General features: G+C 43.3%; 1 protein-coding gene across 1 annotated transcript; it reads right to left on the minus strand.

The window, feature by feature from the left end:
• Positions 1–422: 422 nt before the first annotated feature.
• On the minus strand, positions 423–9,814 carry TECTB (tectorin beta). Its single transcript, XM_032116545.1, has 10 exons — positions 9,739–9,814; positions 7,769–8,037; positions 7,215–7,357; positions 7,062–7,134; positions 5,676–5,779; positions 5,513–5,596; positions 5,151–5,313; positions 3,269–3,338; positions 2,357–2,415; positions 423–737 (listed from the first exon to the last, which is right to left on the minus strand). Exons 1-10 carry the CDS (start codon positions 9,812–9,814, stop codon positions 423–425), a joined length of 1,356 nt encoding a protein of 451 aa, XP_031972436.1.
• Positions 9,815–10,944: the final 1,130 nt, after the last annotated feature.

Raw genomic sequence — 10,944 nt, forward strand, 5'->3', positions numbered from 1 at the left:
TTCAGTTGTGTTTTGATTGTTTGTTTTTAGCAATAAACTATTTCTGGACTGTAGGGAGATAGTGATCCAGACCGGGAGAGGCAGGAGGGCTGCCTGAGCCCCACTCAGTGCGGGAACATGGACAGGAGATTTGGATGCCCGCAGGCTCCATCCCACGGCGGGCGGGAGGCGGCCTGGGAATGCACAGGCACACTTCACAGCTGCCAAAATCCCGCAAGGTTTGTTCCAAAGCCACACTTCTTGCATAACCAGGAAGGAATTAATCAACCTACCAAAGAAACTGGGTTCAAGGCTTTCTGCATAAAACAGCCGCAATAGGAGTGCAGTGAATGTTGTAAAAGCAAGGCGAAAGAAACACGCTTTGGTGAAGGACAAGAATTTGAAGAGGTAAAGCCACTGGGCAGGTGCTGAAACGCGGGGTGTCAATGGGAGGGGAGCAGAGGAAAGGGAGGCCGTGCAGCAAACGCGGGCGAAAGCCCTGCAGGGCGATGATGGCCGATGAGAGCATCCCGTGCAGCACACGGCGCCGCGGAGCGCGGCTCTCCTGCTCGGAGCCCCGGAAGCGCCGCGGGGCCCCGGCCGGGCGGCGCTGAGCGGGAGCGCCCTCTGCTGCGCGCGGCGGGGAACGGCGCCCCGGGCTGAGACTGCGCCCGGAGGAGCCCGAGGAGCCCGTGCAAACGGACTAAATGTGTCCGTTCTACCGCTGTGGTGTTCTGCATTATCTTCATTACAACGAGCTTTCGCCAAGAAAAGGGAGTTGAAAATCTTTAACAGAATTGTTCAGGAGGCTCCCTCTCTGCAAACAATAGCAAAAATTCTATAATGTGCTTATGCTTCAGTATGTGCAGACACAGGTAGACCCACCGTGTTGATTAATTGGAAGTGTAACAAGTGTAGTCATTCTTCCCTCTTTCACGTTTAGGATCCTGGAAGTTTCATGGGAAAGGTCTAGGGATGTTTCTTTCAATATTGTTCTAGTAACTACTAGAAGTAAGGAACCTACTGTTAATGCTTGTTGGGGAATTGTTTCATGTCCTGATATTTCCTGATTTTTATAAATCATGGTTTCCCTTTCCAGTGATTCTTTCTTGCTGTTGTTACTCAGGTACAGACCTAACACCTGGACCCTGTTGTGTCTGCCACCGGCTATGTCTTCAAGGAAGTGTAAAGCTCATTAGCTTGTTTTCCAACCTCAGATGTGTTCAATATGTACCCACACCATGTAGCCATCCAGCACTGAGCCTGTCCAGTCAGCAAGACATCCTACTCCTACAGTGTGCTCTGCTTAATCCAACCAATCAATACTGACAACACTGAGAATCAGGAAAGAAATATCAGGTAATTAATGCTGAGCACCTTCTAATTACTGCTACATAAAAAGCACAACATGTTAGGTTGGTTTTCGTTTTGTTCAAAGATTTCACAGAACAAACTGGGACTTTGCAAGACCAGGCCTGGAGGGGAGGTTGGTACCACACTGAGGCTGACAGGGAAGGGGGACCCTGAAGGTAAATTTGGCATTGAAAAATGCTGAGTTTGCACATCCTACATTCCTTTTAGAAACGAGTCCTATTGCCATGACAGCTTTTTAAAAGGAGGTGTCGGTAAAATACATCACCCAAGGGTTGTCACTAGTTTAAAATGCCAGTGGAGACTTGGGAGAAGCAAATCTGCTTTGGGATTTTCTAGTATTTGAGGCACAAAGCTCATGGAATGCTTTATTTATCTCGTAAAATGGTGCACAAGAATTTTTTTGTGGCTTCCCTTTTTCCTCTGTAAAATAAACATCTTCGGTAAAGAAGTCCAGGTCCAAACAGGATTGGGGAAAGTTAAGAAACACAGCTGGGCTGCATGTTATAATAAAACAGCACAAAATCCAACCACAAAGAGCAGGTGGAAGATGATATCTGCAAAAGAAGCACAGGCTATATGTGAGTACTTCCCTGTCAGCTCCCTTTCGCCTTCTCTTCCCACCCCGTTCAATAAAATTACTTGCCCTAATGTGTCTCTGTCAACATATCAAATGCTAATAAATAGACTTTGAAAGGTGTGTTTCAAACCCTTTCCAATCAGAAATGCTTTCAGACACCCCTGTTAATCCAGTAAAACATGATTGTTCCTTTTTGGGAAGAGGGTGTGACAATTAGAGAAAGTATTGGAATTTATTGCTATGATTTTATTGTCCAGTGTGAGGGATGTGCCAAAAGAAGGAAAACAAAGTATATAACACTGGGAAATAAAATCTGATCTTGAAATATTCACTCTTCCTCAAATTTACTAATATTTCAGGTTTTTTCTTTGAGCTATGGATTTTATGTTGACAAAGACACTCAAAATCCATGTCTGGGATTGATACTTTCATTGTCATACTTTGCTGTTTACCTGAGAGCGTGTAAAATCTGGATAAACCTTTGCCTGTATAAAAGAGGAGGAAAAATATTACATCAGGATGATGTTTAAAACAGGGCAAAGTGCACCAGTGGGCTTTGTAAAAGCAGAACAGAAAATATTTGCCACATTTTGAAATTCTGAATATTTCTTCCTCTTGGATTTCCTGTCTGAAGTGATAAAAGGATCCTCAGTTCTTTTACCTTTGAACATCGATGGGGGTTTACTAGTACAACATAATGGATTATATTAATTCTACTCTATGTGTATTTGTAATTTTAAATTGGCTTTCATATTGGTGTGGATGCAGCTGATAAACTAGTATAAAGGGCTCTAGTGAAAACATTATTTGTTCCAAGGACTTGTTTCAAAAGATGAACCAGCTCAGAGAGAAATCCCTATTGCCTGCAGGAGGCATCAGTTCGAGGGAACAGTTGCTCTACAGTGGGGAAGTCCGATGGCAGTGCAGTCAGTGTGTCAGGCGGGATAGGCACGAAGCATCCCCACAGCACATGTACGGACACTCAGTGTAAAGAAAAACTTTCCTGCTGCTCCCGACCTCTCTCCCACTCCCGTGCAACCTGTCAGAGCGTGTCTGAGCTGCTCTGAGGTCATAGGCAGCTGAGCAGAGCTTTCACTGCCAGCTCAGTGTGCGAGTGGTTTGGCCATTTATCATAAACACCTAAGGGGTGCCTTGACTTGGCAAATGAGGAGAGTTTCACTGAGCCAGAGCTTGGAGGGGACCAACTTCTGTTCTAGACTCCTGCTGCCCCAGGGGAAAGGGGTCTGGCAGAGGGCTTTGGCTCCCTCTGCTTGCTCCTATGCTGCCAGCTTCACTGCTTCCCGAAGGGAGAAGCACCCCACGAACCCAGTCACTTACTGCGCACAGTGATCTCCGCCACTAAAACACCTCCGGTTTGTTCCGCGCGCTGCTTGCGTTTGTCACATGTCTCAAGAGAGCAGAGAGAAAGCCATGTATACCAAAAGATGTAAGAATTATTAAAAAAAAAAAAAATCCAGGCCCAATTCTCATGTTTCCAACCAAGGAAATTGCTGCATGTTTTCTAGGGATTTTTTTGTTTCTGCCTGTATTTTGAATTATTGGGGTTTTAGTGCAGGAGAGTTTTAAGGAGAGTCTTTATTGTCCATTTTCTGAAGATTTTGGTGGGCTGCCTTTCCCGCCCTCCCTTAAACAAAACTCCTGTCAAGATGGGGGAAATTAAGCTCCATCCGTTTAACCCCTGACCTCTGTGAAGGCTTCTGTGGTTGTTTATTGCTAATGATAATTGTTGTCCCTTGGGTAGAAACAGGAAGCACCAAATCCTTTCCATATAGATCAGCTCATGTCCAGCACTAATGATGCCTGTCACAGCTGACAAGGTCTGTATTGGAGGCAGTGCTCCGCAGATTAAAGGTCCTTGTCCATCTCCTGACCTTTGTAGATCCCCAGCTGTGGGCATTTTTATTACAAACTCAGCATGTGGTAATTCTGGTTATGATTTGCTTGTAAGCACAGACCACCAGCTTGGTTCAACCTTAATTGCAGAAGACCACCAGCTGCTTTTTTGAGTCGGAAGTGGACTCAAGGGATGTCAGCCTGATCGAGCAATTATCCTGCACTGGAGGGTGAGGTGGGAATTCCACACAGTGCCTGAAAGGATGATGTAGATGTTTGACAGTACTTCCAGAAGGGCACATATGAAGTAATGGGTTTGTGTTTTCTTTTAACTCTGATCTGTGGCTGGATAAAAAGTTGAAGAAATCTTGAAAAACAGACAACAAAATCTAAGAGTTTTTTCTGGTGCCTTTGAAACTTAGAATTTCTAACAACGTGTTTTTGTCAAACATGCAAATTTTGCACAAGTCAGTTCCCCCTTCTTACCACTGAAGCTCTATAATACGAAATGCTGCCTTGGTTTGGCTCCTGGACTGAGAAAGGGGTTAGAAAGAAAAACTGGGCTCACCAGGAGTGATGCTTTCTCTTCTCCAGCAAGAAACATTTGCTGTTGAAATGACAGCATGTTGGCCAAGGAGTATTTTGGGCTTTCATTTCAGGTTAAATAAAATTTGATTTCATTTTATAGCAATGACATGTTCATTGCATGAGAGAAAGAATAGCAAAGCTCTGATTTGGTGAAGGGTGGAGAGAGAAGTCTTTAAAGAAAGACATTTTGTGGGCACCTGCCCATATTCAATTATGTGCCTGTGTAGCACCTTCACCTCACTCCCACCTAAGAATACAGGAATTCTCTGTTCTACCTCAGTTCCTGCTCCAGAGACAATTCATGTATTTTATGCAGAATAGAATGTCTGCAAGAGCAATAACTTACTGCAGCATGGCAGGGAGGACTTTCCTTGGGAAGGGGGACTGAGAGCTTTGGGCCAGGTTCTCCCACTCTCCCCAGGGTGCTCTTAGCACTGAGATACTTGGTAAAATGGAAAAAGCTCAACTTTCTCCTTTTTTCCAGGCTTGTGTTTAACTGTAGCTGTTTGTCAGACAGGACTGTAGTCTGGGATATTGACAAGAGCTGAGTTTTTCAATGGCTACCTTATTTCTCAATCCATTTAAACAAGTTTCCCAGTGTTGCCTGTGGCATGACAGGGGTCGGGGTGCACAGCTGGGCCACTCGGGTTCACACACTGCAGTGCCTCCATCTGCTGAGAGCCCTGGCACTGGCTCTACAGCTGGCATGCCCTCAGGAAGGGCTGGACATCCTCTGTCTGAGTGCAGCACTGTGTGTTCTGCAGCAGGGAGGCCTTACCACGGGGCAGGAGAACTTCTCGCTATCGCAGACGTGCGTCTCGCAGTGCAGCCAGACCTTGGACAGCTTGGGGATGTTGCGGAAGCGGAAGGCGTTGAACTGGAACGTGGCCCGGTTTGTTTTCCCGTTCTCGTGCACAAGGATGGAGTAGTCCGTGGCACACCTGGGTTGTGTGTGGAGAAGCAGTGTCAGAGTCCCCATGGCTTCAGTGAAACGTCTCCTGAGGTGACAGTCTGATGAAAGCATTTGCCCTGCTGTGGGCCGGCTTTTCCTTTGCTCCCTTATACCCCACCACCAGCTTTCCAGTCGTCCTTGGGGCTGGGCTGAGTAGAGGTGCTCCCCTGGGTCCCACCAGCACCTACCCCTTGGTGATCAAAGGCCAGTGGATCTGGTAGAAATACTCTGAGGAGGGAGTTGCCCAGCAGTTGTTGAGAACAACTTTAAACCTGGGGAGATACAAACCCCAGATTAGCAAGGAATGTCCCAGTTGCCAGTTTATTACTCATTCCTCCTTCCCTTGCCTACCTGTCGCTTAAGCCCTTAGCTTCCACTCCAGCAAATATGTCAGAACCAATTTCTGATGTTTCAACGACAAAGGGGGCTTCCTTTATACTTGAGAACTTGGCATTCTTTGAAAGACAAAGACAAAGGCATCACACATCACTCATAACATGCAAAGCAAGGCATGATTCAACTTCAGACACCACTGAAGAGACTGACCCCAGAAATCTGGGTTCTTATAACCTGCAGCCTCCAAACTCTGCAACAGTAGTAGGACTACTGCAAACCTAAGATGATGTTTAAAAATACTTTTGTTAATATTTGGTGTATAATGATGATACGTGACAGAACTTGATGCTGTTTGGGTTGTAGTATGTACTGTATCACAGCATGGGTGGGAAGCAAGCTTGCTGCTGCTGCTTGTGGTGGTGGGGAAAGTTGGTGAGAGAGTGGAGATGACTGTATAGAATGGGAATGGAGCTGGGACATGGCCACGTGTTGGGCAAAAGGAATGAAGACAAGCAGAAATCACAAGAAAAAAGCCAGCCTGCTGAACATGGAGCACTGTGGTGCTCAGGTGAAAATTTTGGTTACAAATACACTGAAGTGCCTACCTTAAATCCAACTGCTTCCTGTTGGGTAAGATGGTAACAAAGCTAGTACCAGAATTATACAAAGAATAACATGTTTAGTCCTACCATTGTTTTATCTAGTGGTAAACACTCCTTTTACCTGGCCTGTAATTTTAACACAGTATGTTCCTAGTTGTGCTTTTTCTAGTTGTGCTAAAATAGAGAGTGTTTTGGTGCTTTTGTGGAGAAAAGACTCCAAAATCTGGAGTTGGCTGCTCCAGCAGTGCAGTGGAGCAGTGGAGAGGAGAGGGATGCTTCAAAAGAACTGCCTGATATTAAGGGACAATATTTTGTTGGCAACAAAATTCCAGCATGACCTAAAGATCTGTAGAGTACATGAAATATCTGTCAGGTGAGTGGACCAGGGAGAAAACCGCAAAAGAAATGCAAGGAGCTTTGCCGTATCTATAGAGGCCATGCAAGGCCAGCACTACGTGCAGATTCATGCTGCTCTTACAGCGGGACTACAAACAAATTTTGCTTTTTCTTATAAAACCTGTCAGCAGGTTAGAAATGTACCTCCCAGCAGAAAAATCTGCCTGATTTTGAGGGATTAAAAGAACAGTTGGCATGTGTCTGCTCTGTTCACTTTAAGTACATCCCTGTTAATCAGTAGAAAGAAGACCCCCTGCCAATCCCACTGCAATTATCTGTTCCAGGCTAGTAATGTGCTCCATGACACATAAAAGTCAGGAGCAGCAGCCCTGTTTTTTTCCAGCTCTTTGGCTGAAGCCTTTGTAAGGTGAAGGTGAAAGTGTGAGTGGCAAAGAGCACTTACAGAGTAGAAGTTGAGGGACAGTTGACTTTCAAATGAGCCGGAGCTCCCATTCTTGACATGGACAGTGGCCACCCTGGGGACAGGACAAAACTCCAGATGAGTGAGGCGTGATGATAAGGACAGGGTGAGACACACTCCCAGAAGAGGACGTACCTTTGGTCAAAGGCAGCCTGGTTCACCAGGTAGTTGGCATTGTATGTGCAGGTGAATGAGTAATTCACAGGCTGGCTCTTCACAATCACTGAGGAGTCATTGGAGACGATGGAGTTATAGAAGTGATACATGGGATTCTTGAACTGTGGGTGGTGAGACAGAGAAATGTGGGCAGTACTGAGCCTTTGAGGCATCAGGAAAGTACTTTGAAACATGAAGACTCTATCTGGTGTCAAAACAGCCTCCCCAAGGAAACACAGTTTGCTAGCTCTTCATATGCTGTGCTGCCTATTCATATGCTTTACTAAATATAAGTAAATAAAGTTCTGTGTAATACAGGTGCAAGTGAAAAGCAAACTAGTATCACTAAGCCTGTGAGTATTTTGCCTGCAACTGCAAAGCACAGCTGTCTGAGTCCTTCATCTCCTTGATACTGCAGTTTGCCTCCTTCTTCCGTCGGTACTTAAAGCTTGCTCCAAGCTGAAGAAGACAGGACTCTCTCAAGTGAGTCCAGCCATTTCCCGAGTCAGAAATTCTGACCTTCATAGTCTTACCTCTGACTGTGTCCCACAGTATGATTTGTTTTTAGGTGACAGGTCTGGGATTGTGAATTGGTAATATCCTGAATCGTGGATCCCATTGTAGCAAATACCTCCAAGTGCCAGCTGATTAACCTCCCATCCATAAGGACACTCTGGAATTCTGGTAATGATGGTTTTAGGATAGCAGTATACCAGAATTACATCTGAAAGGAAAATGATACACCTAGAGTTATTCAGTGGTAATTTCCTTTCAAGGAGGTGGGGCTGCCCACTTACTTTCCCTTGGGCTCAACCTTCTGTGAACAAGGGTGTATGCTGGAAGGTCCCCTAATGAGAGCAGCTTTTGCTACACAAAACTGACCTCTAGGTTGTTAAATTCTGTCCTCTTTGGAAGAGTTTGGCCTTTGCCTTCTAATCAATGCAGAACTTTGTGTAAATTTTTTATCTTTCTGGAATAGCTGATTGAAAAGCAGAGACACTGCTGAGAAACCCGAAGTAAAAAAGGACTGCACTGAAATATATCTCATTAACTTATGCTGCAAAGCTGGCTTCTGTAACACCACTGACTCTGTAAAGATAATATTGGTGAGGTTGTTTGGTAGGCTTTGTAGGTCTGCACTGTATTGTACTGGTGTATAGATCTTGGCCACGAAAGATATCCTGCCCTTTCTCTTCTTGGACTGGCACTGTAATGCCAGCACAAGTTGAATTTTTCCAATTGTCAAGTCAAAAGCCAAGATCTAAAAACGAACTAAAGAACCTAGGCCTGCTAACAACAATAGGAAATGACCCAAACTCCCATCCCTGTTAATAGCAGTGCTGTGTGTTTCCAAGCATGGTGGTTGCTAATACAGCCATGAATGTTGAACATCTTAACATGCAGATCAATTCCTTCATGATAGCAGAATTGGATATTTTTCACAGGCAGAGCTAATTTGAATGTCTGATGGAAATTTACAGGGCAAATATTAACTAACCATTAGCGACCTGAAAATTGAGAGAAACTTCCAATTACGACAGTGAGGAAAAAAAGTCACCCTGCCTGGAATTATTCAATTATTTCTTTTAAAGCCCTTGCCACTCTCATTTTTAATGCTAAAAGCCTCATTTTGCAGCCTTTCCATGTCTGCTAGGGAATACTCAGGGAAAGTCAACTATAGACCTCAACAACTCACTTTTTTCTGGTTAACAAACCTTCAGCACATGCAGGCTGATTTTGCTTGTGTTAATGCTCAGATTTATAACTGGCAACTTTACAGCTATGAAAATTCCTGCAGTTCAGAGAAACTGCTTGTGCAAATAAAGGTACTGAAATAAATGGCTAGAGGGCCAAATACTTTAGATATACCATGAAATGACTGACAGTAATCTGACAGCAGTCACACACTAAAAAGCAAACACTAAATCGAGGCGTATTCCAACACATTTCTAGAGCACATTTTGTAATTCTAGTGAAATCTACATTACAGGTCTGTCTGGTACCAGATCACTTCAGTTTCTAGGCAGTAATCAGTGTGCAATTAGAGCCTTATCTTCAACGATTTTTTGTATTTTTCTTGCTTTAATGTAACAGTGGGGTTCAGGAGTTCAGCCCAGCACATCCTATCACCACCGGCCATCTGATTGTAGTCTGTGGGACTAAAGCCCAGCTTGGACAGCAAAGATCTGCTGCATCTGGCCTGTACTATTACACAAAATTTCCAATTGTTTTTGTTTTCTTTGCCATTTTATGCATTTGTGATTAACTTTCTTACACTATGGTTATTGCACAGAGTTAAGTATATGCCTAATTCTTTGTGAGGTTAGGACTTGAATGGTACATTCTTTACTGTGCTAGCTCAAAGCAGATGAATAAAAGAAATTTAAGGATTAGCTCTACAGAATCCACAGTTTATCTTTCTGAAGGAAAACCTTTTGTTTTTGAATGAGAAAAGCCTTTGGCAGCTTAATTACAAGAGAAGACCTTAGGAGACTTACTTTACCTGCTTTATTTGGGCTACAAGGCCCCGCAAGAGCTCGAGCCAAGATGACCAGCAGATAAATAGCAAGAGTCACCATTTCTTGCAATGATCTGAGGACACAGGAAATAAAAGCTGAAAATGTCTTTAAAAGTCGAAATAAAAACAATGCTTTGTCTGCAGTCCTGAACTTGTAGCTACTGTTAAAAATGTCCTTTTTGCAGAGTTAAAAAAATAACATTACTGATATTCTGTCACCCAATGTAATTGCAACTACAGGGTAAATATTTCCAAGACCATTACTATAAGTGAGTCACTACTGTGACAATTTTACTATTTTGGTTTAGTGGTGGCTTTCAATTATTCTAGTTTGATTTCTTGCAAAGAGTCTAAACCTAAAGTGTTAATATAACCAAATGAAACAGAAACAGTGGGACTTGAAAAAAAGAGGGAATAGAAATTACTAGAAGAAATATGATGCAAGAACATATATAATGTGCTTAAAATTTAGTGCTGAAACTATTCTCTGTGGTGATGGCTATTCTGACGTACATAATCTAAACTTCATGTAGCTCAGTTATGCTAAGTTATGCATTTTCTCCTTTGCTGCTAAATGTTGAATTTTTAGGAAAACATCCATAGCAGCAATTTACAGTTACATTTCAGGCCTCAAAGCTGCAAGCTGTTTCCCACAGGGGAGAAACAGGTACAGCCTGTGGGACTGGGACTGGAGTTCCCATACTTTTCCTTTGCAGACACTCGTCAGTATCAGCCCTCATACATATATCACTAAGCAGACTAAGTCAGAAGTAAGAAATACCATTTAAGTAAAGAAAAAAAATCATTCCAATTCAGTAGTTCTAACAAAACCAATCAATTTCAACATTTTCACTCAGCCTCTATTTAAAAATATATATTTATAAAAGGGTCATAAAGTACATATCAGTGACAATTTCTTCTAATTATAATCCTATGCATTCTACAAGAAATTAATGGTTATACCTACGAGACAGGAAGGAGCTAATTATTTCAGATTTTCATGCCAGTCTTATTCCAAAAGCAGTGCTGTCAGCTCTTCCCAAGATGTCCTCTTTCAAATGAACCCAGCTGGTGTTATCTTCGCTTTATATAAGCAATCTTGTAAAAGGAGCCCATCTCTGGTTAAATCTCAAGCCGCCAGTATTGTCCAGTGTGAGAGGAAAAAAAAAGAGTTATAGAAAAGCAGTTCTC

This window comes from Corvus moneduloides, chromosome 8 (assembly GCF_009650955.1).
Source record: "Corvus moneduloides isolate bCorMon1 chromosome 8, bCorMon1.pri, whole genome shotgun sequence".
Lineage (NCBI taxonomy): Eukaryota > Metazoa > Chordata > Aves > Passeriformes > Corvidae > Corvus > Corvus moneduloides.